Source organism: Salvia hispanica, chromosome 2, assembly GCF_023119035.1.
Source record: "Salvia hispanica cultivar TCC Black 2014 chromosome 2, UniMelb_Shisp_WGS_1.0, whole genome shotgun sequence".
Taxonomy (NCBI): domain Eukaryota; kingdom Viridiplantae; phylum Streptophyta; class Magnoliopsida; order Lamiales; family Lamiaceae; genus Salvia; species Salvia hispanica.
The window spans coordinates 21,282,076-21,309,984 of record NC_062966.1 but is presented as its reverse complement, the minus strand read 5'-3'; the positions used below and the strand labels follow the sequence as shown (position 1 = coordinate 21,309,984).

The 27,909-nt window shown below is 36.5% G+C and overlaps 6 protein-coding genes across 13 annotated transcripts; 3 read left to right on the top strand and 3 right to left on the bottom strand.

The window, feature by feature from the left end:
• The first annotated feature begins 1,507 nt into the window (after positions 1-1,507).
• LOC125204497 (calcineurin subunit B-like) lies at positions 1,508-3,537 on the top strand. Of its 5 annotated transcripts, none has more exons than XM_048103171.1 (7): positions 1,508-1,680; positions 1,771-1,876; positions 1,956-2,080; positions 2,203-2,299; positions 2,696-2,805; positions 3,130-3,219; positions 3,298-3,537. In XM_048103171.1, the coding sequence occupies exons 2-7, from the start codon at positions 1,834-1,836 to the stop codon at positions 3,370-3,372; spliced, it is 540 nt and encodes a 179-aa protein (XP_047959128.1). In that variant the 5' UTR covers positions 1,508-1,680; positions 1,771-1,833; the 3' UTR covers positions 3,373-3,537. The 5 variants fall into 5 exon arrangements, with proteins under 5 accessions (XP_047959128.1, XP_047959125.1, XP_047959126.1 ...); XM_048103168.1 differs by having other exon boundaries at positions 1,510-1,680; positions 1,771-1,872; XM_048103169.1 differs by having other exon boundaries at positions 1,515-1,680; positions 1,771-1,872; positions 3,145-3,219.
• Positions 3,538-3,645: 108 nt separating this feature from the next.
• Positions 3,646-4,784, top strand: LOC125204499. Its single transcript, XM_048103173.1, has 2 exons — positions 3,646-4,382; positions 4,576-4,784. The coding sequence occupies exons 1-2, from the start codon at positions 4,077-4,079 to the stop codon at positions 4,681-4,683; spliced, it is 414 nt and encodes a 137-aa protein (XP_047959130.1). The 5' UTR covers positions 3,646-4,076; the 3' UTR covers positions 4,684-4,784.
• A 117-nt stretch (positions 4,785-4,901) lies between these two features.
• LOC125204496 (DEAD-box ATP-dependent RNA helicase 35) lies at positions 4,902-7,224 on the bottom strand. Of its 2 annotated transcripts, none has more exons than XM_048103166.1 (3): positions 7,163-7,224; positions 5,999-6,918; positions 4,902-5,872 (listed from the first exon to the last, which is right to left on the bottom strand). In XM_048103166.1, exons 1-3 carry the CDS (start codon positions 7,163-7,165, stop codon positions 5,008-5,010), a joined length of 1,788 nt encoding a protein of 595 aa, XP_047959123.1. In that variant the 5' UTR covers positions 7,166-7,224; the 3' UTR covers positions 4,902-5,007. The 2 variants fall into 2 exon arrangements, with proteins under 2 accessions (XP_047959123.1, XP_047959124.1); XM_048103167.1 differs by lacking the exon at positions 7,163-7,224 and adding an exon at positions 7,042-7,162.
• Positions 7,225-7,607: 383 nt separating this feature from the next.
• Positions 7,608-11,440, bottom strand: LOC125208199 (P-loop guanosine triphosphatase YjiA-like). Its single transcript, XM_048107783.1, has 10 exons — positions 10,993-11,440; positions 10,139-10,204; positions 9,733-9,913; positions 9,374-9,570; positions 9,112-9,162; positions 8,934-9,025; positions 8,659-8,780; positions 8,259-8,350; positions 8,069-8,173; positions 7,608-7,912 (listed from the first exon to the last, which is right to left on the bottom strand). The coding sequence occupies exons 1-10, from the start codon at positions 11,335-11,337 to the stop codon at positions 7,775-7,777; spliced, it is 1,389 nt and encodes a 462-aa protein (XP_047963740.1). The 5' UTR covers positions 11,338-11,440; the 3' UTR covers positions 7,608-7,774.
• An 850-nt stretch (positions 11,441-12,290) lies between these two features.
• LOC125205454 (dynein regulatory complex subunit 6) lies at positions 12,291-18,568 on the top strand. Of its 3 annotated transcripts, none has more exons than XM_048104394.1 (17): positions 12,291-12,439; positions 13,102-13,397; positions 13,491-13,619; positions 13,713-13,920; positions 14,317-14,463; positions 14,614-14,724; positions 15,525-15,599; positions 15,787-15,858; positions 16,017-16,088; positions 16,270-16,341; positions 16,452-16,523; positions 16,708-16,779; positions 16,950-17,021; positions 17,169-17,312; positions 17,540-17,611; positions 17,771-17,917; positions 18,103-18,568. In XM_048104394.1, exons 2-17 carry the CDS (start codon positions 13,200-13,202, stop codon positions 18,285-18,287), a joined length of 1,848 nt encoding a protein of 615 aa, XP_047960351.1. In that variant the 5' UTR covers positions 12,291-12,439; positions 13,102-13,199; the 3' UTR covers positions 18,288-18,568. The 3 variants fall into 3 exon arrangements, with proteins under 3 accessions (XP_047960351.1, XP_047960353.1, XP_047960352.1); XM_048104395.1 differs by lacking the exon at positions 12,291-12,439 and adding an exon at positions 12,466-12,600; XM_048104396.1 differs by lacking the exon at positions 14,614-14,724 and having other exon boundaries at positions 12,292-12,439.
• A 1,323-nt stretch (positions 18,569-19,891) lies between these two features.
• Positions 19,892-26,792, bottom strand: LOC125205515 (protein TOPLESS-like). The gene is given in 20 exon segments (XM_048104505.1): positions 19,892-20,458; positions 20,743-20,909; positions 20,996-21,184; positions 21,508-21,603; positions 21,701-21,829; positions 21,915-22,094; positions 22,172-22,282; positions 22,897-23,020; positions 23,023-23,050; positions 23,146-23,215; positions 23,303-23,412; positions 23,515-23,680; positions 23,776-23,882; positions 24,383-24,506; positions 24,592-24,772; positions 25,077-25,235; positions 25,317-25,430; positions 25,519-25,698; positions 25,806-25,946; positions 26,603-26,792. Coding segments are annotated over 19 exon segments (2,529 nt in total). The 5' UTR covers positions 25,886-25,946; positions 26,603-26,792; the 3' UTR covers positions 19,892-20,244.
• Positions 26,793-27,909: the final 1,117 nt, after the last annotated feature.

Genomic DNA, 27,909 nt, shown 5'->3' with positions numbered 1-27,909 from the left:
AATTTTCTTGGAACTAATAGTGAGAAAGTCACACAAATTTTAATATATTTTAATTTAGGGTTTTATTGAAGGAAAGTTACCACCAAACTAACTCAGAATTGTATTAATTAAAAAAGTATGCTAATATCATATTATGAGCTTGTTATTATAAAAGAATTCATGCTACGATTATTAATGAGGGACTGAAATCTGATTTGGAGTAAAAATTAGTAATTGTACAGCTCATTTTGATTTTTAAAATTGTTTTCCTATTTATAAAAGTCAAAGTGGCTAGAAAATATTCATGTTGTCATGGAAAATGGCAATAAAATTCATAGTAGTAGTTTTTTTTTAACAAGAATGTCTAGTATTACATATTGTCACGACTTAGAACATAATTGATTTTTTTTTTAAAAATGGGTTAATACTATCTTGACAAATTGTTACATAACCCATTTTTGGGGTCCTAATTTTCTGAACATAAAGATCTATTTCATGTTCATTTTTTTCATAGTCAAAAGTTTAATCATGGAATGACATCTATAAGAGCACTCAATCATTCGTGTTTTTGTGTGGACGACACTATTATGTCACTTTTGTAGTAGTCCAAAATTAAATTAAATCTCATTTAATCGACTCAAATTATTAATCAACTAGTTTTGATTACTTCATTCCTGATTAAGAATGTGTCCACCAATAAATCTGTACATAAATAGATGGTTTTGTTCCATATTTCCAATAAAAACGAAACATGATATGTTTCATTCGTACCTACGTGATGTGAATGGCTATAATATTGTCACAAAAAGGTAGGGAGAGAAATCCCAAATCATTGAAATTATTTAACAAGATCAATTTCCTCAACATTTTTTTCAAAAGAGGATCAGTATAAATCAATTTCCTCATCTGAGAAACTCAAAGAACTAAAGCCCAAGTTAAACATTTGTAAGAAGCCCAATTAGAGTATTCGTTAACTATGCAAGCCCATCTAAATGGGCCATATCTTCGTATGAATATAAAAAAAATACTATAGCCGTCCCATAGAAATAGACCATATTTCTTTTTTTCGTCCGTCCTAAAAAAAATAGTCCATATTCATTGATAGAAATATTTTTCTCCTTCTCTTTTACTTTATCATTTATGAGACTTATCATCCACTGCACAATTTCAACTGCTTTTCTCCTTCTATCTTACTTTACTAAATTATGTATTCACACTCGTGTCAATTCTAAAGAGCCTATTTCTATGGAAATGATGGAGTAGAAACTGGTAGTACTGTATTTTATTTTTGATTAGTTGATGTTTATATCTTGCTAATTGCCATGAATTTCACAAATTAATGCAAATATTTGCTGTAATATGCCAAAATATTCCCCATGAAGCTCGTCAAACCTCAAACTTTACTCATTTAATTTTAGGTAGAAAAGAAAAATATAATTATGAATTTTAATTTTAAAATATCTTGAGTATTGAGAGATTATAAAAAGAGTCAAATCAAATTGGAAAATTGTGTGAACCAATCAACTTTCATAACGATAATCGATAAACATCAAATTCCTCGCCACATCCAACAATCTTTCTTTTCTTGGCCGCGGTGATGACTAAGCAATCTCAATCCTCTTTCCCTTTTTAATCCCCACCAAATCTCTCGGAATCACACTCGCCATTCTTATCCCTCACTCATCTCTCTCTCTTTCTCAGGTAGCATTATTCATATTTCACTCTTTTCTAAAGATGCGATTTTGATAGGTGGCTTCCTTTATGGAGTATTTTCTTGATTCATCTTCGCAGGTTGATTTATAATTTTATACTAGTTTTTAGCAATGGGGAGTGCGTTATCGGTGTTGACTCAGTATGATATTGAAGAAGTTCAAGAACACTGTAATCATCTATGTAGGTATTGTCTTTGGTAATTTTGTGGGGAAAAAATCAAGAATTTATGGTGTTAATTTTTTCTTGGGAATGTGGTGGCATAGTTACTCAGCAAGAGATAGTGTCTCTTTACAAGAGATTTTGCCAACTAGATAGGAATTCCAAAGGCTTCATTTCAAGTGATGAGTTCTTGTCAGTACCTGAGTTTGCTATGAATCCACTTTCTCAGGTAGATTCTCTCATATGATGATGATTCAATCCATTATTTGTCGACTTTGATGCTTGCTTTCGTGTTGAAGTATTGTGTGATACTACTAACTGATAAGTGATGGTGTTACTCTGGTGTTACAGAGGTTGCTTAAAATGACAGATGGGCTGAATTTCAAGGACTTTGTTGCATTCTTGTCTGCTTTCAGTGCTAAAGCAACTGTACAACAGAAAATCGAGCGTAAGTATCGCGCCTCTGCCTAAGCGTTTTTAGGGAGTGATTGATCCATTGCTAGTACAGTTGGTTTTTGTAACAATCTACCATGAATGTAAGGTGGACTTAAGTTTAGTGAGCTTTCTGAGTCAAATTTCAGTGACTTTTGGATGGCTGAATATTGATGTTATTAATATTTGATAGCTTTCAATTGTTCTTCTAATTGATGTTATTAATATTTGATAGCTTTCAATTGTTCTTCTAATTGATGTTATTAATATTTGATAGCTTTCAACTGTTCTTCTATGATGTGGGATTCCTTGATGATAAATCAAGTTAGAGAAGTACTACAAATAAGACTGCTAAACATGTGACTGTTAAGGAAGATTATTGAAAAGGTGTATTTCTCTTGTTCTTGTCTAGTTATCTTCAAAGTATATGATTCTGATAGCAATGGGAAGGTGACTTTCAAAGAAATTATAGAAGTGCTCCAGGATCTCAGTGGCGCGTTTATATCAGACAAGCAACAAGAGGTAATTATACTGTGCAACATTTTACAGAGGAGAATCACAGTAGTCAAATATTTTTGTGATGGATGTTTTGTTAAATAAGACTAAACTATCACTTACCAGTTTTGATTCAGATTTTTATAGTCAAGGGGTCTGTGTTTTCCGGTAGTGTTAGATAGCTTAATAAAGACCAAAGTAGGCATTGTTTTGTGTGGCCTCAAGCCTAGCCTTTGTGGTTTAGTTAAAGATGTAGATGAGGAACTGAAAATATGGCAAAACCGAACTTTTTCTTCTTTTTTTTTTTTTTTTTTTTTTTTTTTTTTTTTTTTTTTTTTTTTTTTTGAGAAGCTCTTCTGGGGGCAGGAGGTTCTTAGTCAGCTGTTGCAAGAAGCAGGTTACACAAAAGAGTCGTCTCTTATGTTGGACGACTTCATCAAGGTTCGTATCTCTTAACATTTTCCTCGTAGTTTTTTCTCTAGCAAAGATCTGAACCAACATTTATGATCTGAGCTTTAGCTTTGGTTCGATTCTTTAATGCAGATACTGGATCATCAAGGTTTGAAAATGGAAGTAGAAATCCCAGTGGAGTAGCCTAGTCAAAGCTGCTACTCATCTTCATCTTCCATTGAAAATGCAGCAACTTGTATATGTGCACAAATGCAATATAACAGCATTATTACACCTTTGAAGAAAATTCAACAGAGGAAATAGGAGACCTGTGTCTAAATAAATCTTAGTCTTTGCCGACTTGCTTTATCTCCTGATACAGATTCTCTCATATTGAAAATATGAAAATAAAAAACATCAACTTAAATACCTAATGAATCACTCTTATTACTAATAAGTTTTGGGATGGAACTTACGCTTCAATGAATGAGATCGTACCTAAATCCCGTAAAATCTAGTAGTACTTCATTCTCTGCTCGATATTTTGCAGCTGCCTTTGACTGAAGAGCACTTTGAAGTTTGAACCTTTAATTTAAACCCATGTATATAGACAAATACACCACGTGATGAGATTCAGAAGAAGATCCCACTATTTTTCTAAAAGTGGAAAACAAATGCTGCTATAAAACGTCATAACCGCCTTCATACAAATACCAGCCGAATTTTCTGCCTGCAAAACATAATGGGACAAATCTTGCACCACCAACCTCCAATCTCTCTCTCGTGCAGTCATGATCACCAACTTACAAGTTGACAAATGACATACTTGCTTCAATGTAAAGAAAACCAAGTTCGATTACAGTCTTCAGGAGCATATTTCTCCACAACCTACAACAAACGAGACAGATATGCCCAACGATCAATATTCCAATGAAGCGAGCACATCAAGATGCAAGAAGCAGTTGGTACAGCCGACGAGCACCTCTAGCTCCGATAACTGGAGAGGAGAAGCTGAAATTAAACGGCTCGAAGGAAGATTGAAGATTCTTGAAGAGGAGGCTGAAATCTTAAAGGGTGCTCTGCTTGAGAGCGCGGAAGAAAGTAGAACACTGATTGGCGATATACACCTGCAGCTTTACACCGTGCAACGTCACCTATTGCAGCGTGGAGCAGAGAGAGGAGAATCGCGTAGCCATGGCATTCCGAGAGTGAAGGTATCAAGAACCAAACAGTAAATAGTAAAGAAAAAAGTAGTACTTTGATGAGTTTGATCCAAACTAGCAGTGTTAGGGGAAAAAAGTCAAAAACTGAAACAAAAGAGAACTTTAGCTATCTCTTGTTCATTATTAAGATATAGCATATCGTACTTCCTCACTTCTCCTAAGTGTGTGCATTTCACATGTACAGGAAAGAGAAAGACGAGCAGGTCTACTGCAGATCCTATACCAAGAAGCTAATCCATCCATTGTGAACAAGGTCTCAAGAACTAAAGTATTATTACAAGATTCAACCTAAGCTTACTTCTCGTTTCAAAGATAGCTGATAGATGGAAGTCTAGGAGTAATTCTATTTATGTTTGGCATGCTTGCTTTACACTTATTGTCTAGACTTTCAGTGGGAATAACATTTCAGGGAGTCATTCCCTGAAATCCAAAATAAATTCTTGAAACGAGTACCAGAATCCTTTCTTTCAAAAATTTATCCAACTGCAGTAAGTTTTAGGACACAAACTATAAATCGAAATAAGGCAGGTGGAAAAGTATCATATATCGATTTTCAGACTGAACGTGCTATTTTCAGAATAAACTTGGGAGTAAAGAGAAAGACATAACTTAGTAATCACATTTCCCCACGGTAGCCCCCAGAACCAAAATAATCTCTTCTCGAACTGGCAATTTGCTGGCTCTTTTGATGTTCCAACTTGGGGCAATCTCGAATACGATGACCAAGCCCACCACAGTAGGCGCACCCTTTCACTCCACTTGCATTAGCTATCGCCTCCGCATCTTCCATCGGGTCATTGAGCTCGGCCAGAACTGGAGGTATCCTCTGCTTTGCCTCTTGCAATAGGTGTTTCAGATCAAGCAGAGTTGTCTCACTTTGGTTCTTGTTGATAAAGGTTGTCGCAATTCCTGTTTTCCCACATCGCCCTGTCCTTCCAATCCGATGAACATAATTTTCTATTTCTGCTGGCATATCATAGTTGATGACATGTTGGATGTCAGGAAAATCGAGACCTTTTGAAGCCACGTCAGTAGCCACTAAAACATCCTTCTTGCCAGCCTTGAAGGATGATATGGCATATTCTCTGTCTTCTTGGTCTTTTCCTCCGTGTATTGCAACAGCTTCAACTCCTTTTAACAGAAGATATTCATGAATGTCATCCACATCTGCTTTGTTCTCACAAAATACCAAAACAGGGGGTGACGTCTTCTGCAAACATTCGAGAAGGTAAACGATCTTTGCCTCCTGCTTGACATATTCAACTTCTTGAATCACATCCAAATTCGCTGCTCCAGCCCTTCCGACATTCACTGTGACGGGCTTTACAAGAGCACTTCTTGCAAAATTCTGAATCTTTGTGGGCATAGTGGCAGAAAACAGAAGAGTCTGCCTTTGGCTCTTGAAGTGATCAAAAACTTCTCTAATGTCATCTTCAAATCCGAGATCCACCAAACGATCTGCCTCATCTAACGTCAGATATCTTTAGAAAAAGCTTATTTCAGAATCTATGAAATAACATTAACAATCGAATGCAGCAATCAACAACTACCAATCCTATTAAACAGAAGCTGCAAATGAGAGAAGAAGCAGAGAGTGCAATCATTACCTGCAGTTGTTTAGATTCATTTTCTTCTTGGCTAGCATATCCTTCAGTCGCCCCGGAGTAGCAACCACGATGTGAACTCCTCTCTTCACTACATCAAGTTGCAACTTCATATCAACTCCTCCAATGCAAAGCAAAGGCCGCAGCTCAGGATAGCCAGCCTCTTTTAATGATTCAAGAAACATCTCTACAACTTCATAAGTTTGCCTAGCCAGCTCCCTAGAAGGACAAACAACCAAGCCAAAAGGTCCTTCCCCCGGAGCAATTGGCATCATCATCTCCTCCTGCAACGCAATCATAATGAGCGGCAACACAAACACTAAGGTCTTTCCAGACCCTGTAAAAGCAATCCCGATCATATCCCTCCCAGACAAAATAACCGGCAGCCCCTGCACTTGGATGGGCGTCGGCTGCACAATCCCTTTAGCTTTTAGTCTCTTCAAAATGGGCTGCGGAAACCTCATGTCCTTAAAGTTCTTGATTGGTGGGGGGATATCTTCCCCATCAACGATAATGTGCCACTGCCTTCTTATGGCATCACAAGACTTGTTCGACATCCTTCTTATTGGCAAGGGCGGCCTCCACCCAGTCGGCAGAGGGTCGGTGTAAGTGATGCCCTTGGCCAGCTCCCGAACGGACATCAAAGTTTTCCTATCCGAAAGGTGTTCAATCATCTCCTTCTCCTGTAGAATTATCTGCTCAGTTTGGGTGATCTCCGGCTGATCTTTCTTCAGTTGAGAAGCTTTCACCAGCAGACTTGGTTTTGCCTCCACGAGATTCTGTTTCTCAATCTCCTCATCGAGTGCGGAAGACTGCCCTCTGCGCTGCAATATCTTCTGTGCCTCAAGCGCACGCCGCTTCGCCACAGGAACATATTCAACGTAATCATCTTCCTCTTCCATCATATCTTCGCCGTGTGAGCCCTAAAATTGTTCAGTAAACCATTAAATTGCATAAAATTCAACACCTTTCCAATATTTCAAAACAAGCATATGGATCAGAAACCCTATCTCTCTCTCGAAAAACCCCAAAATATAAAAACCAACCTTACAATCAAATCCAAATTAATTTGCACACATGAATTGGAGCTACATCATGAAATCGAACTTTATACAGAACTCAAATTGAAAAACGACCTAGTATAAATAATCAATCGCAAGTACATACCATGTTTAAGAATTTGAAGACCGTGGATATGTCGGAGGTTCTTGCTTTAAAATCTCGAGGTTGAGCACATTTTTATCATTAAAATAGTGTATGTTACCAAAATAAAAAATAAATAATAATATCATTATTCATTTCTTTATGAGTATATTAATTAAACTATGGTAAATAAATGGATTTATGCTCATATAAATTTTGTTTGTTACTATTATGAATATTAGTATGATTTTTTTTTTTTTTAAAAAAAACTCTTTCAGAAATGATGCTTGTGATAACTTAATATTAGTAGTTTTGTTTAAAGGGTTAATTTGCGTTGGACCAGACATCTGCAACCTATAAACTAATTATTACTTCCTCCGTCACAGTCAAAATAAGTAAATAACCAATTTTTTTTGGAATGTCCTCTGCAAAATTTGTGTTCCAATAGAAGAAGAAAGATTATAAAATATTGAACACAAAGCTATTTAAATAGCAATACAAATGATCATGAAAAGTTAAGGCATGAAGCGTTACAACTCTATTGAATAGTTGAGGCCAATATATGTTTTATTTTGAAATTGATGACCTCAAAAAACATGGTTTGCATTGTATTGTATGTATCCTTACAAGTTACAACTATAACAGACAGGCCTTGAAGCCTTGCTCCAGTTCCTCCCTGTCGAGGTTCTTCCCGATAAATACGAGCTTGTTTACCCTCGCTTCATCCGCGCCCCACAGTCTATCCGGTGAACCTTGGAATATGTCGTGGACACCCTGTAACAATACACGATTACTCAAAACAACACAATATATTTCAAGCACAGTGTTGATGACAGAAAACTATATTATGGATCCCGAGAACATACAATTTCGAAGACTGAAGAAGCATATTATGGATCGGGAAAAAAGGAAAGTGTTTAGATAGTGTACCTGAAAAACAAATCGCTCGTCCATGCCATCAACAGATAGAAGACCCTTCATTCGATATATGTCCTCGCTTCTGTCTAACAATAGGTTACCTAGCCACATGTTAGCCTGTAATATGGCAAACCAAATCAGCACTGCATAGAGATTCCCATTGAATAAATGTTAGAAAGATGAAGACGGTCGAGCAACCAACCTTTTCAAGATCCAAGGTCCCTTCACAAACTATGCTAACTGAAGAAACACCAGGGTCGTGTGTATGATCGTGGTGGTGGTCATCGTGATGTTCTGCAACAGCATTCAAGTAGTCAGTATGGCAAGCTCAAAGGCCCGCGACTGTTTTATAGTCTCAACATTAGTTAAGCAGCTCAGATAAAGGTAAAAATGTCATTTCGCCTCAGATAGAGAGTAAATCAATTGGATAACTTGATTTTTCCAGTAGCCTCAAGTAAAAAGCAAAAGGCCGGAGCTACAGAGAAAGACAGACATCTGATAATAAAATTTCCGTTAACACTTCTAAATCGTATAACAAAACGCGTGTGTATTCTTCAAGGCAATTCTCAAGACAGTAAAGAAACAAAAAGTTTTAGAGTTACCATGGCTATGGCTATGGTCATGTTCATGATCATGATGATGGTGCTCGTGATCATGCTTGTGCTCATGGCTATGGCCACCATGTTCTTCCTTTGAGTGGTCCACGTCAACAGCACTATCAATTCTGCATGTTTTCACTTAACTTGAGAAAACTACACATTAAATTTCATAAAAATACTAAACAAAATGTCAGCATGCAAAACCAACTATACAAAGGATCATCTGCTAAGGCCTAAGAGACACAACTCTTATGATCAAGATCTAAATGGAATTAGACCTTTCCAAATCGAAACCTCCAACCCCAAGAACATAATCCAAATCAACTTGTCCATATTGTGTTCCCTTTAGCTGAGCCATACGGTTTATGCCCTGAATTACAAGAAAGAACTAGTTAGAGAGGATACGGGAAAAAAGAAGGGGAAAAGCAGTCAAACGGGATGTTTGAGAAAACACACCCTTATCCTTTCAACCAGAGAAGCAACTGCAGGTTCTCCAACAAGATCGGTCTGTAATCAAAATATCATGTAATCAGTCTTAAAAATGTCAAATCCGATGCATAGCTAGGGAAGCAACATGATTTAGAGTAAGACATTCCAGGAAGGCGCGAGTTAAGCAAATAAGAAACTGAAAAGAAGGCACAAATTGGCTAATGCTCACTAACAAACTTTACGTTTTAGTTTTCCAGGAATAGAACATGTAACCACAACAACCTCGTACCTTGTTAACTATGATGCGATCAGCATATGCAATTTGCTCTATTGCCTCATTGACAACACCTTCTGGCTTCACTTCATTAAGGTGAATACCAGCATGCTTAGCATCAACAAGTGTGACCACTCCATCAAGTTTAACATCATTAAATAGTTGATCCTCAGCGTAAAACGTCTGAATAATTGGTGCTGGATTTGCTAATCCTAAAAAGACATGCAGCATATGGATCCAAGTATCAATTTTGATTCAATCAAAGTGGGAAGATAAAAATAGGAATGCTCAATCCTCTTTGAATGTTGATTAAAGACAATGAACTTGTCATGACAATTTAACATCATTAAATAACGTTTATTCAGTCAGCCTACCTGTTGTCTCAATAACAATGTGATCAAATTTCCCTTTCTTCGTACTAACAAGTTCCGAAATCATCCTTACAAGATCCCCTCTCACGGTGCAACATAGACATCCGTTATTGAGCATCATAATGTCCTCTGCTCCAGCAGCTTTGGCAGCAACTAGGGAGCCATCAATGTCAACTTCACCGAACTGGTATACAAGCAAGTCAACCAAAATTAGAATTGATCAACCTAGAATTCCAAAACTGCATATTCCAAATAAAAACTAAACATTCAAGTCTCATGTATCAGTGCTCTTGAGAGAAAAGAATGCATTGCAGTCCCAATTGAATCATATCAGAAGCTCTCTAATCTGGAAGCCCATTTGAGTATTAGTAATATCCACTCCATCGCTAATACTATCTACACTTCATACCTCATTTTCAATAACTGCAATGCGCTTCCCATGATCAGCAGTCAAGATGTGGTTTAACAAGGTTGTCTGCAAAACAATTGAGAATCAACAAGAAGGGTACATCAGCTAAAAACAAGGTAAACATAATTCACTGAGCTTATGTACATATAGGAATATACAAGCCTTCTCTCAAGAATACAAAGATGGACTACTAATTAAATAATAACAAACTAGCATCTCCCCTATCATTAGTTTTAGTGGCCGATGCAAAGTCACTCCATCAACATAAAAACTAAACATTCTAGGTGCGACTTCATATAAAAAGTTCAAATAGACGTTTAGCAAGATAAAAACTTTAGCAATATAGAAATACAATAAAAAACTATCCTATTCACCTCTAGTGATAGAAAATCAATCAAAGAGATAATCTTTAACTTTTTGGAAGTCTTTAATCCCCACTGTGCATTCCCACCTCATATACTTTAACAAAATTGCAACAAACACAAACCCTCATCAAATAGATGTTTAGCAAGATCAGAACTTTGGCAATATAGAAGTCCAAGAATTAAAAAAGTCTCTAATATAGCAGAATTCAATATCACTAAACAAAAATAGCACAATAAGAAAAACTAGCCAATTACCTTTAGTAACACTGATAAATAAAATAAATCAAAAAGGATAAATCTTTAACTACTTATTAAAAGTCTATAATCACGACAATGCGGGTGAGTTCCCATCATAATCCACCCACAGTATACTTAGCGAAATTGCAACAAACACAAACCCTCACCAAAATTCATTCAATTCACATAAAAAGAGAAAGATAAACTCAAATGCTCAACACAAAACTGTGAAAATCAAAACACTGCAAATACCTTTCCAGAACCCAAGAAGCCAGTAATAATGGTAGCTGGGATTCTATTATCAGGAGGGATTTTAGTCACAACGCCAGAATCTTCAGTTTCTGCTGCTGAGCTGGCGGCGGAGGCGGCCGTCAGCCTGCGGCAAAAGCGCCTCTTCGGCTGCTTCGATGAGCGCACGATTCTTGAATTGTCAGAAATGGTGCAAGCCAAGAACTTGCGGCTTTGGACAGTGAAATTTTGCCTGTTTCTGCTGAAGAAATGCGCGGTTTTTACGGATGAAATTGGATAAGAGCGGCTTTTGGCTAATCCCATAAAATTCGAGGCGAATTCCATGGAAACTGATGCTACGGTTTCCATTGAGAGAGATAGGGTTTATGGTATTCACAGTTCTTGAATTGTGACACCGCAAAATTTGTGCTTGGAATATTTCGTTTGTTTCTCAATATTTGTTAGTCTATATCAGTTTTATCCAGACAAAATGGGACTGTTTTGTCTCTCTTCTTGGTATTATCAAATCACACCCTGATTTAATTTGTAATCCAAAATTGCTAATTTTGTATCCAAACCTCAAAAGAGACATATTAACACCATGAATCATTGATGCGAAGATCAAAGATACACTATCAATACTCCAATGACTTTTTTAGTCTTAAAAGCCTAATTTGTCATAATTACTAAGATTTAATCTCCCATTCGGGAAAAGGTGAATGTCCTCCACACTAACTTTGATAAAAGCTTGAAGATTAAGTCTAAAAGCTTGAGAAGACATATATCTAAGTATAAGTTAAATAAAAAGTTCATACTTAGGTTAACGCACTGTGTTTTAGGTAAGTCCATTCTATTTTGCACTTAATAATTAGTAATTTGAAGACATCAACATCATAGAAAGAATCCATTTGGATTTTCGTGTGTCCAATCTTATATCGTAAAGTTAGTAGTGATTTATTTATTATAATGATGAAATAAATTGATCGAATATTTTTTTCTTGATTTAATTTACTTTGGGTGAGCCGTATATAATGAAAACTAAAATAGAATTAAAAAAGGCGCAATCATTCGTGTTTGCTAGAGATAGGATTATATATAATGCAAGTAGATTGAATTTGATTAAGCTTGATTAGGTTGCGTCCAAAATTTCCACTAAAATGGGCCCATAGCTAATAAATTCCCTTGAAATGGATAAAGCAATGCCGAATCATACATTATTTTAATAATAAAAAAATTAATCAATCTAATCGGAGGCAGTGGGACCCGCACACTTCTTATCTCTCCCGAAGCTGAGATCCTCACACCTCACGCCACCACGTGGCGGAGATCAGTTGGCTCGGATCCTGGCTCGGGCAACCTCTCCCCTTCTTGTACGCTGCCTTCTTCCCTATCTTCGTCCTCTGCTACTCTCCACTCTCTCTAAATAAGCTGTATATTTTTGGACTGCTGAGGTTTCGATGGAAATATTGAGGTGTTTTTCAATTTGCTTATTTTCAATTTCGAGATGACACTGTGTGTGTATTTTCTCGCCTTTTCTGGCTAATATGATCATCATATGTATGTGTGTGTTTTCGCGACGACGGTGATCGTGATGATTGTTGAGATAGAGAGCTTGATCATGCGTGTGTATGAGTGAGTTAAATTTATGATTGTGTTTTAAGGAAAATCCCTCCTATCATGTGCGTGCGTCATCGTTTTTTCATATCTCCTTAGATCATTTTCTAGAGACTGTCAGTCTTTAGATGTTATTGCAGAGAAAAATTGTTCACTTGCTACAGTAGATATTTTTCTCTTTATTACTCATGTTTTTCTACTGAGGAATCGAGGCTTCTGTGACAACACTTTTGAGGAAAAATTGATTGAAAAAAGTGTTTTCTGTGTCGAGAATTATACTTTTCTTTCGTAGAAGTTGCAAGCGTATTGTACTTGCCTTCTTATGCTCTGTTTTCCTGTGTTCCTGTTTGTTTATCCGCGATTCAGTGTGTTTATGTCGTGGCTTCTGTTTTAAGTCCTTGAAAATATGCATACTTCAATGAGAAAATCTAACTGCTGAAGCAGATTAGGAAGGTGTGATTCACGAAATCATATGGTAATTTTGTTCAAATTTTAATGGCATCTGTCTGCTCTTGGCAGGGCCGTGTTCCTCTTGTACCCCTGACATTCGTAACAAATGGGAAATTACACTGTTTCACTGCTGCTTTCGTGATAGCATAGATAATATACTGCTGTAAATGGGGGGAGCTTGTTCAAGGAAGCGTGATCAACAGGCTAACGACGATAACATCAACAGAGGAGTATCTGGGAGATATACTAAAAGTGGGAGCTCAAAATGGCTTGGGGGTTCATTTTCTAGAGCTCCTATGGATGCTAGCCAGGGGAAACAAAGATGCCCCACGCTTATGGATTTGTGCATATACAAAATTAGGGAGGTATGTTCAGATTGAATTCTTAATGGTTCTCTTTACCAGACATAAAGCTAAACATGGGGGAAGCGTATTCATAAGTAATTTTGTTCATTGAAGGACATAAATAAATATGGCACTTTCTCCATGCTGCCAAGGGATATAACTCAGCAGATTTTTGATGATTTGGTCTGTTCTCAATGCCTGACTGATACTTTACTTGAAGCTTTTCGGGACTGTGCTCTACAGGTATCATTAAATGATATATTTGAATAAGGGCCATAAGCTGTGTTAGTGCCTAGGGGTAGATTAATCTCATTAGAGCTGTTCTGTCTCCTGCAGGATCTTAATTTGGGGGAGTACCCAGGAGTTGGTGACAGTTGGTTGGATGTTGTATCTTCTCAGGGTTCGTCGTTGCTCTCTTTGGATCTTTCAGCATCAGACGTTACTGACTCTGGGTTAACTTATCTCAAAGATTGCAAGAGTCTTCAGGCCTTGAATCTCAACTACTGTGATCAGATATCCGACAAGGGTCTTGAACAGGTCAATGGTAAGACCACCCCCTCTACTTCCACATTTGATTTTTGTTCGGATGATTGCAAAGATGGTTGCGTTGCCATTGTTTGGTTAGATAAAATTGTCTTCTTGGGGGCAAGATGTCCCAGCTACTCGAAGTTGTTCCTTTGTTGCAATGAACTCGTTTCGTGATGTCTCCACGGGATATATTGGTTTATTTTCTCCTTGACTTGTATTTAGGAATAAAATTCACAGGTAGAGTATCTGATTGCTTTCTGGCATTCGGTTGTATAAGTGTATTTGATGACAACATTTCCGAGATTTAAGTTTTGTTTACTTTAAGTAATATCAAAGTGCTGTTGGGAACTCTGATGTAGTCAGAAGACTCAGGACCTACTATCTAATTTGTGCTTGTTTTTCAACCTTGTAGGTCTCTCAAACCTGACTGCACTCAGCTTTAAAAGAAACAGCTCGATTACCGCCAAAGGAATAAGTTCTTTGTCTGGCTTAATCAAGATGGTAAAGTTGGATATGGAGAGATGTCCCAGGATCCATGGAGGACTTGCTCACTTAAAAGGTTTGTGTTCTTTGAGCTCTTATTGGTGACATAATTTATAGATCATGCATGGTATTAGAGGCATTCATAACTGCTTCATATCCTAATTTATTAGGGAAGTCATATTCTCCCTCTTTCAAGTTTCCAACCACTTGTCAATGTTTCGCATAGCCTTAGAGAGAGAAACAAGAGACATCCTCTGGAATGGTCCTGATGCCGTGATGTGTATTCATACTCACTTTATCTCGAGCGATGTGGTGGTCCGTCCCAAAGAGATAGAAGGTCTCGGCTCTTGTAATATTTGCTGGAAAAATCAAGTCTTGTTAAAATTATTTTCTTCGGGCGCAAGGTCATTACAAGCAAATGCAGTTTGCAATAAAAGAAATACTACATCGGAGCTTATCTGTTAGAATCACATTCTGAAGTTGGAAATTCGTTTCTAGGGGTTACCCAAATTTCATTCAAGCGAAAAGGTCCAAATCTGGGACGAAAATAAGGTTAGGTCTTGGGACGAATGCTTGGTGGGATACAACCTATCACAGCTTTATATTTTTCTATTGCATTCCTCACCTACACATTGCCCTCCTTGCTTGATTTGCTATTTTCAACTCCCTATCATGGAGCTTTCTTTTCCAACAGAACCTTAGAGATGCTGAAATTTGAAAAATGTTTGTTATTGGAACACCTGGAGGGAGTTTCATTAGTTCACACTTCACAGTCAAGATGGTGGGCTTTGCAGTCCTCTGTCGTGTTCTCTTGCAATGTTTATATCTGTCCAACATTAGTTCTCCTTTCCTGTTCTTCAGAAAATTGTCATCTTATCAGATAAACTGTCGGAATCGCAATTCACAAAACAGAGCCACCTATATAGGTTTTATATTTTCTGGTTTGAGTGGTCGGGTTGGGTGGCATCAGTTAACCTCTAGGAATAAATCTTGGTGATTGGAAGTAGCTTAAATATCAATATGGTGATACTACTGCATTGACCAAAATTGGCAAGTTGATGTCTTGGATATTGTTTGCATTGCCTTATATGCATGCAGTCTTTCATTTGTGTGCTCTATCTTACCCTTGGTCTGCAGGACTTGAAAAACTTGAAATGCTGAATGTCAACTGCTGCAATTGCATCACTGATGCTGATATGAAGGCTATCTCAGGTAGCTAACTCACCTCCTCTTTCTGATTCATTGACTTTCAAAAACAGGTTGGCATTCTTAAGTATTTAAGGTGCTAGTGAAGACCATATTTCAAATCTTTGGATGTTAAGATTTTCATTGACCTGTGAAATTGCCTTAATAGGAGTGTTATGCTACATTGTTCAACCCATTTCTCTTTTTATTGCAGGCCTTACTAGCTTGAAGTCATTACAAATTGCATCCAGTAAGGTTACTGATAATGGTGTAGTCTTTCTACGAGGTAGTTTCACTGATTTATATGAAAAACTTCTGTCCTATGGTGCTCAGCACAAGAAAATTTAACATGAAAAATAATTAAAGGCACATAGATATAAAAGAAAATTGCTCAACTAAGCTACTGATGCCTGTCGTAAGTAATATTTCATAATTTTCATGCAGACTTGAAGAATCTCTCTCTCTTGAATATGGAAGCTTGCCCTGTCACTGCTGCATGCTTGGAGTCACTTTCAGGCAAATGTTCTACTTAATTTGACTATGTTGGGCTTTATAAGATACTTACGTTATAGCTTGTTGTTTAAAATCTAACATTTTATCTCTTGTATCCCTGGGCTCCAAGAGTTATGTTTGACATATTTTCTATAAGTTTTTCCAATATATCATTCTATATTTATATGCTTTCTCTTTGTTGCAGTTCTTGGTGCATTGCAATATTTGAATCTTAGCAGATGTGATTTGAAGGACAATGGATGTGAAAACTTTTCAAGTGAGATTTGTAGATATAGTGAAGTAAATCTATAAGGAAAAATGTACAAGATCTTTCTAGATTTTTTCTTGTAAGAAAACTTAATGTTTTGTCTTTTCTGATCTTTATAGAGATGCAGTCTCTGAAAGTGTTGAATTTGGGGTTCAATGATATCTCAGGTGCAATTTTGGTGCACCTTAAAGGTAGTGTTTTTACTTATATTGCTTATACGTTAACTCTTCAAATCATGAACCATTTCATTCCAGTTCCAGTGTTTCTATACATTTATAAGGATTTAGGTGCCCTTTTAAGTGGACGTTGGTTTATACTTTAGGATTATTGTTAATATATTGTCCAAGTTTCCTTTACTTTCTCCTTTTCAAACAGGTCTCATAAATTTGGAGAGCTTAAACCTTGATTCTTGCAGGATTAAAGATGAAGGGATTCTTTACCTTTCAGGTTATTCACTTATTTCTGGCTCTGTGTCTTTTGAATAACTACTTACCCAGTCTTGTATGATTTTTCCATCTTGTATTGCATGATTTGATGCAGAATAATATTATCAGTCTATGCCAATTTGGTTACAAGTTTTCCTCCTGATTTTTTATCTCTTCTTTGCTTGATCTAAGGTTTAACGCGTCTAAAGTATTTGGAGTTGTCGGATACTGAAGTTGGGAGCAGCGCGTTACGCCATCTTTCTGGTAAGACTTGATTGGATTGATAGTATAGATAGATAGTACAACAAAACATGATTACAACACATTTTAAGTAGTCTAAGCACTTTAACCTCAAATCATCATTTAGAACTTCAGTTTTCATTTGATATTGGTTGGTTTTCTTTTTTGCAGGACTGGTTAATCTGGAGAATTTAAATCTATCATTTACTGTTGTCACTGATGGTGGCTTGAGAAAGTTATCTGGCTTATCATCTCTCAAGTCCCTCAATCTAGATGCACGTCAAATTACGGATGCTGGCCTTGCTGCTCTTACAAGTAAGACTTTTTAGGTGGTTAGTGTCTTGCTGTATCTATACGATTTTAGTAAGCAGAAACTATGGCATGTTTCTGTGAAACAATTCGAGCACTACTAGCATTATTTTTTGGCCTAGTTAATTTATTCTTCTTGAGTAATACTCCCATGAGTGCATGAGCTTTACTATGGAGTAACTATTACTTTTTGTTTCGATGTGTGCATGAGCTTTACTATGTCATTATTACAGGTCTGACTGGATTGATGCACCTGGATCTTTTTGGAGCACGGATTACTGATTCTGGAACCAATTATCTCCGAGGTATGATAATTTATCCCATTGTACACAAGTCAGTTGTGTTTATGTATTGTATTGTCTTCCTTTTAACCCCCTTCCAATTCAATTTGTCATTTCACAATTCTGCTCATTGCTTGAAGTGTTTGATCATCCTCATTTATTTCTTGTATCCCTCTCCTCCAGCATTCAAGAAGCTACGCTCTCTGGAAATCTGTGGTGGTGGATTAACGGATGCTGGAGTAAAGAACATTAAAGATCTTACATCCTTGACACTGCTGAATCTATCTCAGAACAGCCTCTTGACGGACAAGAGTTTGGAATCAATCTCTGGTATGTGAAACTGATATCCCTGTTGTTCATTTCATGGGATAGGAATTGTTATTGGATATATTATTCGTTATCATCTTTTGGCCTTGAACTCATTAGGATTTCAAATAATAAACAACTTATTAGTGCAAAGCTTGTGTAAGATGTGGCAAAAACTGGATATTGTCTAAATCAGTTTTTGACTGCAGGACTTACTCAACTTGTTTCCTTGAACATGTCAAACTCTCGGGTGACGAGTGCTGGTTTGCGTCATCTGAAGTCACTCAAACACTTGAAGTCGCTTATGCTGGAGTCGTGCAAGGTGACCGCGAACGACATCAAGATGCTTCAGTCGACGGATCTCCCCCAGCTGGTGAGTTTCAGGCCAGAATAAAGCGAGCCTGCACGCATCGTACATAATTCGGGTGGGGAATGTCGTCTGGCATTTGGCTGAAATAAAGCCGTATCATGAAAATGAATTGTACATAATTTTGAAGTTTGTTGGTAGTTCTTAAAATGTGAGCGGCAATGTGGCATGTGTTCTGCAGCCCATCTCCATAGATGGAAATGTATATATATAAGTAACAACTTCCGTTGGTATTTCTGTTGACATTTGTCTTTATTCAACAGTACTTCTCTGTCCAATGTACATATTTGAAATTTCATCTTCTGCTATGATGTCTGCACTCTTATCTTGAATTGCTTAAGGGAATTTTATTTGTGGCTGATAACAACTCGACTGATGAATGAGGTGCATACTCCGTGTATCATATAATTCTGATTGATTTTTTGATGTATATGATATAATGAAATTGAAATTGGTTTAAATTTAAACTAGAATTTAATGGAATTGAATTAAAATACTATAATTTAATAATTATATTTAATAAAAATTACTTCCTACGTCCTCATTAAGAGTCACACTTTGATCGGGTACGGGTTTTAAGAAATGTAAAAAGAAGGTTGGTTGAAAGTCCTTTCGACCTGATTAAGAGTCACACTTTGATCGGATATGGGTTTTAAGAAATGTAAAAAGAAGGTTGGTTGAAAAAGTCAGTGGAATGTGGGATCCACTCTTTTTATATTGATTTTATTATTTTATAATAAAATGTGAGTGAAGTGAGTTAGTGGAATGTGAGACCTACTTACTATTTATGGTAAAAATGAAGTGTGACTCTTAATTGAGGACGGGCCGAAATAGAAAAGTGTGACTCTTAACTGGGGACGGGCCGAAATAGAAAAGTGTGACTCTTAATCGGGGACGGAGGGAGTATTTAACTAATAATGTAAAATTATATTCTACTTTTAAATTTATTATTTGGCGAGTCAAAATAATAATCACACGTCGATATCATTATTTAATTAAATAATACTTTATAATATACGTCCTGCATTGTATGTGTGTATGTATTCTGTATACAGTACCATGTATGTGAGTTGTTTGTTTTTGAAGAGTGTTCAGTTTTACTATTTGAACGTTCAAATATTTATTTTAATTATAATTGAGAGAATTTGAAATTAAATAAATTACCAAAGAATTAATTTAGAATTAAATATTTCAATTTTAAATTCACACCTCAAATTCCATATGTACTATGGAGTATCAACAAATTGGCAGTTACGTTCCAATTTCTCTTATTTGTACTTAAATTCTAGTAATTTCTTTAACACAACATTTCGTAATTGCTACTTCAAAATAGGTGTTTTAGCATAATTCTTCCCTTCATTATTTACCAACTATACAAGAGAAATCATATACATTTAGTTTTAGTACACATTAAATTTTATGCTCGATTCTTACTTGTGCACAATATATTTTGTAGACTTTACAATTGAGTGAAAACTGCACTAAAGTTGAAATATATTCTGTTCATGTGCTTGCAATCAAAATCATACCCATCTACCTACATATGCATAATTAGACAAGTATTTCACCATTAGGTGTAGAAATAGCACAAAGAAAGGGTAAACCAACTTATCTTAAATAAGAGAAACGGCTAACAACAAAATGAATTTATGTCACTACCACTAGTCTAGAAAATGTAGCTACCAATTCATCTTACATCATATGTTTTACCCAAAATGCGGCAAATTAAATTGGCATGTTTGAGCCTAAGGTGCAAGTTAATTACATACCCAGCTCCCAACAGTCGGAAAAAGATAAAGACGAAGAAGACAAAGAAGTCGAAGAATATGTTGTGGAGTGCCAGAATAATAATGTACAGGTATGTTAAATACTTTGTCACTACCAACATTCTCCACCCAAACCGCAACTCAAGGTTATAATAAGGTGAGAGTGGAGAATGCAACGTTACCTATCGCGATTCGCAACCTTGTCTAATTTCTGGATATCACCTTTGTGCTTGATCTTGGGCTGATCCCCCGACTAAAGGAGTGGTTGGTACACTGCTGGCAGACCCGTTTTCAGCTGGTGGTGGCACACCCCATTTACCTTCAGATTCAAGCGGCTCAAATACATGAACTGAACCATCTGATAGACCCAGCGCAAACTGATTTGGCTCGTGTGGATGTGCAGCGATCACAAGAGGGTGCACGTTTGAACTGCTGGAGAATAAAAGATAAGGTTTAGGTAACTAAAAAATAATATAATCTTCATGACACTTTTGCACATAGATACATCCGGATGCACGGTACATCCCACTACGATTTGGGTTCACCACATATTATAGAGAGGACCAAGTATGAACTTCCCACACAATCTATATATCAAAATTCAGATGCTCATTATGTTAAGAGAGACTAGTTTGAGATGCATGATGCCTCCTTGGGAAGCATGAGGAAACCAAAAGGCCCAAAGGCCAAATATAATTATCATGAGAAACACTTGCCTGACACTTGAGGGAAGATACGAGGAAGGATTAATGCGGCATCGTAAGCGGAGGTGTGAAGCAGTGAATATGCACACTGTTCCATCAAGAAAACTTGCATATACCAGCTGGCTATCACAGGAAAACGTCGCATGAGATATCGGGGCAGCTGATTCTCGTGGAGCCCACTGACAACGGAGAAAAGGTGAATTATTAGAAATCTGCGCTAAGAAAGTCTCTTTTTTTCAACGAGAGAAATTATGCAGTTACCTACCTGCTTCACACATTCTAATTTTGTTGCTTCATATATGGCAAGCTGAGTCTCGTGTACAACCAGAAAATGAATCTGGTCCTGATGAAACTGTACACGAGTTTCTGACTGTGCTGTCGGTGGCCTCCCAGGAGGTAGTTGCAAAAATCTTGATTTCTGCTTTTCCCATCCATCCGAACTCCACACACATATCTGGAGAGGAACAGCCACAAGAAATGCGAATCAGAAACGACTCATCATATAGTAAGCAAATTAGCATTAGTACTAAACTTTTTTCGTGTACTTCGTTATACAACATTTAGTCAGCTGCCAAAAGATTATTCAATTCACCTTGCCTCAAAAAGAAGAAAAGAGGAATATGAGAAAGAGATTTTTCAACTTCAACAAACATCACAAAGAAGGCTTATAGAGAAAGAGTGAAGTTAGAAAATGGCTGTTTCAGCAGTTGGGACAACATTCTATCATACTATGCAACAATACTCTTGGACAACAAACTAACAGGAAATTTTTTTTACCTGAGCATCGGCTCCTGATGAAACTAGAACATTCAAAACATTGGAGAAGGCAAGTCCAGTAATTCTTTTAGAGTGACCTTTAAGCTTGCTTTTGACCTGCAAGATAAGTCAAATCAATTGCAAATGTGCTGTTATCCGGGGGATGAAATGCTAAAAATGATCATTTTTTATAATGAAACGACTTCTGAAATACCTCATCTACTCGGACATTATATATCTGAATCGTAGAATCATCCATCCCAATTGCAATTATGTTGTTATCCTGAGGATGAAATGCTAAAAATGTTGCTGCGGGTGGCGGAGGCATGAAGGTTGTCATTGTCTGCAATAGTCATGATTTGGAGATATGAATACACACATATATTAAACACAAGCGTACGAAATTCATTATTTCATTACATCAATACCTTGAAAGTCATCATATTGAACAAAGATATCTTTCCTCCAGATGCCGACATTACATAAGAATCATTCTTTGACAAAGCAAAGCAAGAAACAGCTTCATCAGGGTTTGTGTCAGCTGCATCATTGGTCATCAAAATGCCACTTGATGGTTGCCATAATTGCGGTGAAACAGTGGCAGTTGCCTACATCATTAACGTTTCGATCTCAGATGATAAATACTTGTAATTTTAGGGTGAAGAAAATTATAGTCCTTTCTTACTTTTCCACTTGAATTACGGTCACTCCTCTGCCACTTCCAGAGTAAATGGATTGCGTTCGAAGCCAAAGCCAATATAGCAGCACCAGAATTTGTATATATCAACCTAGATATCTGTTTGAGCAAAATGCAAAAAATTAACCTTGTTAGTAACCAACTGCTGAATTGGGTGCACAATCAACATCAAAATGACATGATTTTAACACCCATAGCTTGGATAAGTTCTAAAACAAATGGAGATGGTTCGAAGAATGGTTTGGCTCTGGTAGAAATAAAACTGAGGGCTAAAGGCTAAAGCTAAACTATTATCAAACTACTTGACAATACAAGAAAAACTGTTATATCTTCATGTATCAATAGTCAATACAACTCATACTCAGTGATTACTACCAGTTGACCAAGTATACCAAGATATAAGGAAAAGAAAATAAATCGATATTGATATAATACAAAAGTTTATGAATTGCAAGTACATTGTGGGAAAGGAATTATGGTGGTAAATAAATTATTGCGTTATACCAAATTTTTTAAACAGCCTAGAACCTGTTATAACACAATAATTATACCAAAGTTTTTACAATATGAACATATTATTCTGCTTAATACAAAAAGATTGTTTTACAATTCAAAAGAACTATAAATATCTCATGATAACTTTTGATAATAGAAATGATATCTCACACAAGAAGTATACGTCAAGTAAGAAGTTGAACAAAGAGAGAATATACCTTTGTTACTCTTAAGTTCTCTGGGAGCTTCAGGGTTCGGCATTGAGATGGTTCATTAATTTCACTGAGCTTCCAAATCTTTGATTTGTCATTTGTTTCTTCTGTTATTCTAGGTTTCACATCTCCATTACCAAATGTCTTGAGTATGCAACTCCTGTTAGAAGAAAGATGAAGACAGATAAATATCAAATCACACAATCAATGATATTGCAATATCATCTAACTGTTTCAGATTTAAGCATTATTTACCAAACAAAGACCCATCTGGGCTCCAAATCACGCGATTCACTGAGACGCCAGGTTCTTTCACCAGACCAGCCTGGATTCAGTAGAGAAACTTATGTTCCAGCTATTGATACTTAAGATGATTGTTAGTTAACTACTTCACTAAGGAAAATTGTGGTACCTGCAAAGGTATTGTACATGCACTCAAATCCCAGACTTTGAAGTTTCTTTGAACTAGCCTCTCTCTCGAACCAACCTCCCATAGCCCAATATCTCCCACATTAGTGCCAACTGAGTTGTTCGATAGAAAAACAATAGCACATCAAATTGTCAAAATATTTGCTTGAAGATTATATGGAAGAAATAAAGAATTTATATAGTTGTAAAAGCAACCTAGAAGAAGATTCTGTTGGATAGGATGAAAATCCATGCTCATAGGAGATGATCCTTGGTTCAAAGTTCGTGCAACTGTCTTGGGCAGGTCATCTGTTGCATTAAAAGTTTGGCTATGTGCATGCCCCGGGAATGACACAGGGAGAACATTCACAGGAAGATTAACCTGCATACAGAAAAACACAGATCAGATGATGAACACAATAACCCAAAAGTAGGGATCTCAATCTCAAGATTGTTATGTTTTACATATTCAACCACCTCATCGTTTCCCATAGGTCTGGTTCTTTTACTAGGATGTTCAGAATCAGCAGATGGAAAATCAACAGAAGGATTTGTTGGCGGAGTCCTAGGATGTTTAAGTCCAGCTGCACAAGGGAACAATAAACAGAACCACTTAATAAAGAAACTGAAATCGATCGATATCAAAGCGAAACAGTAATGTTTTAAACACAATTTGAATAAGAGAATTAATGCTTCAAGAACTAGGAATTCCAACATGCATGTGCATATACATCAAGTAACGATGATGCAGACTAAAGTATTTGCATTGGGTGAAAATGTATCTAACATTCAAACCGTGCAAACATGAACTATATGGCATTTGTGGATGGAACCTAACAGAAACAAGCAAATTGCATCATAAGCGTGTTTCATCATTGTTGAAGAAATAAAATTTCTCATAGGTCTGGTTCTTTTCCATAAGCAACGTCTAACTGCTTCTGAAGAATAGTACTAATTTAAGGAAAAATAAGAGTAGCAAATGAACAATCCAATAAAGGGGAGTAAGTATCCTCCCATTCAGTTATAGAACTTACATGACACTATTTTGATTTTGAAAAATGCTAACATATCAAGAAATTCAGACCTGGAATAGGTGGGCCACCAAGACCTATAGGTCCACCAGAGACAGCTGGATGGGTTGCAGTAGGTGGATTAGACATCCAACCTGCAAGGGGTGTTGGAACTGGTGCTGGAGTAGGCTGGAAGGGCTGGCCAGACCAATAGCAGGTGAGTAAGTAAAAAAAATGATGCCAGGTAAATGCCATAACTACATATCAAATTTTATAAACCAACCACGTGTGCACCCAATGGAGGAAAGCCACCCGGTTTTGGTACTGCGCCTCCAAGCAGTGGATTGCTTGCTGGAGAGGGAGCGCGTGCACCATTTGGTTGTCCACATGAATGATCCACAAAAAGTGTTTTAATATCTGGATTCGGCCTAGGATTTTTACAGAGTTGATGCTGCCAATTTAAGCTGCAGGTACATACGCCATTAGTTTTTGTCCACGCAGTTGCCATAATGAGCAGGCATGAGAATAGAATTTGAGAAAGAAAGAAATTATCTTATTTCACTAAACTGTTAAACCCCAAATTTAGAGGCGTAAGCAACAGTGTATACCTAATAACAATGCCACCATAAATATTACTACTACCCAATACACCTGGTGAGATCATCACTAAAGAAATCTTGATGAACTCATTTAAACACAAAAGTCCTGTTGAATGCCAATAATACAGGGACAGCCAAACCCAATACTATGCATCAAATTGGAGAATACCTTTGATTGATTAGTGTTCGCAGTCTTGAGTTCTTAAGGTTCGGAAACTGTAACTTATCACGAAACAATGGATTTGCCTCTATTAGCTTCTTCAGCTCAACAAGCATAATGGCTCGTGCAGATTTTGTATCTCCATACTTTGATAGCTGTTCATTCTCCCTAAGAAACAATGAGCTCAGCTTGATAAGATATCAATATTTAATCTACAGGGTGACCAATAAATAGCAATTGCTTGAATACCTGAAATTCTCTAACGTCAGCAGCTGAGTTATCTCTTTAAAAAGCTCTTCGTTAAACGATGCAAATACTTTAAGATCTTTTACAAGTATCTCGACAGCCTTGGACCGATCATGCCTACATATTACAACAAAATCCAATTTGAAATTAGCAAATTAACTTATCACAGTAATTCAGATTTTCACCAAGCAAAATATAGTCTCACTTATCCAATGCTTCGAGGTACTTCTGCTTCCTAATCTCAAAAAAGATTTTCATTGAATAGCGATTGTCGTCTACTTTAGTGAAACCAGAGAGGTATTTTTCAACCTCATCCCAGTTCCCATTGTGAACTTCATCTTCAAAATACTTCATGTTGAAGAAGAAGCCAGATTCTTGCTCAAGCCTATAATTAGAAAGGCCACATTAACATAGTTATAACCCAATCATGAGAAAAGGACAAAAATCAGTTCACACACACAGAGCACTTGCAACACGAATAAATTAACCCACTTGTGAACGGTTTCCTTGAACTTTTCTTCATCTAGGAACTGTAAGATCAAGAACACCAGTTCTCTACTGAGAGAAGACATTCCAACCAACTCTTCTTCAAATCCAGGGGGGGTAATTCCAGAGTTAATTATCGTAGCAGATCTGTAAAACCCATAATAAAAGATTAATTTTGAAAAAAAGTAGTCATAACCGAGAGAAAAATAATAAATGAAAGGGTCATCTACCACTAGCCATATTTAATTTTCAAACCATGCCTCCATTTAATTATTGTTCCACACAAGCTTCAAAACCCATTAATTATTATTAAAAAAATAACACCACTGCAAAAATGAAGATTAAATACAAGGAAAAATACCAAAAAGGGGGAAAATCGGAGGGAAAAAAATTCAACACATACCTAAATCATTCAACTGATCTCAATCAAATAGAGATGTAGAACTTTTAAGAAGGGGGCACCGACAAAATAAGGGTTTTGATAAAACTTCAGACTGTTAAATTAAAAATTCGCAGCTGATTTAAGAGATCAGAGAAATGAAAGCAGCTTTAAATGGAATCCGAGATGCAAAAAAAGAGGGGAGCAGAAAAAAACAGAACACAAAAGTCAAGATAAATTATATGCCAATACTCAGTGAGGAAAAAAAGCTTAGAGGTAAAACATCAAAAGCAGGGAGAAAAATCAAAAAAATTAGAGTTCTTCAAAGCGATATTCCAGAATAAATACAGAAACGATGGCCGCGTGTGCGTGTATTTATATGCAGAGATAGAGAGAGAAAGACAGAGAGAGGAGAAGGGTTTACTCTTCAGATCGATCGATGGAGAGAGGGGCGGCGAGCTCGAGGAGAAAATGGGGCTTGATTTCTGTCTCAACAATGGATATGGAGGTGAGAGGTTGTGTATACAGCTACATATACACACACAGACACATGGGGGGCTCCTTTCTCTCTCTAATTTCTCTCTCTAGTCTATCGTTGGAGAAAGGGGAAAAAATAAACTACGACATATCTTGCAGAAAATAAGTCATTTTATAGGAAGAGGCGACTCAGTGAGGGTGATAAGTTGAGTTGCTTATCATTTGGTAAACACCAATAAGCGCAGTTGCTTATCCCCACGGAATATATAATTCTTATATATGTACAGTCAACACGGGGCCCACCAGGTGCTACGTTCTTTGTCCGTGATAAACGGCTCGGATGTTTTTAGCCGACACCTCCTCGTCGGCTCCGTTCTGTTTTAGCTACTTTACTATCATACCTAGATTTATGTTTTGCATCTAACTGAAGTTGATTATACTCCTATTTTTTAATAAAATTATAAACCCATGACCAATTCATAAATTGGATCATAATTATATTTTTTGTGTAAAATTTCAAGTTTCACAAAATAGTATGAATTGAAATAATAATTTAATGAAATTGCTATAGATTTAAGTTTTGGATCACATCGGTCTTAATAAGGATGAATATTGTATTTTAATTGAAGAAATTCTATAGCTTTACAGTTGGTGCTGAGATGGTATCTTTAATTGTACAATAAATTTTATTTTTAATGTAGAAAATTTCACCAATCTTACTGCAAATTCAAATTCATTTTTGTTTTTCTTATGGAACAACGTCAATTATGAAAGTGTATTGTGCTACTGGAAATTTATATGGGACATAAAATTATGTAAAGTATGAGTTTGTGTAAATAGTTGAAATAAAATTATCTTTTGATGTGGTATATACTCAAAAATATATTTAAATTTTATATAAATGGTTGGAGATGGCTTAATAAAAGTAAATTAAAGAATGTAATTAGTGAAGAGAGTATAGGTGATGTAATAGATTTGGTAAATAAGTTGATGATAATATATTGTGGGATATTGTTTATAAATGAGATTGGATTAATTTATTGACCCACCAAATTTGCAAGATCTGAGTATTTAAGTTAACGAAAATAATGGTAAATTCTATGGTGCGTCTTAAATTTGAATAGATCCGTAAACTTAGTAGTAAAAGTTAAATTTGATATTAGTATCACGAAACTTGGATATTTTGACAACACAAATAATAGTAGTAATAAATTGAGAAAATGAGTGGTAATTTAAAGTATTGTGGGCCGTCCG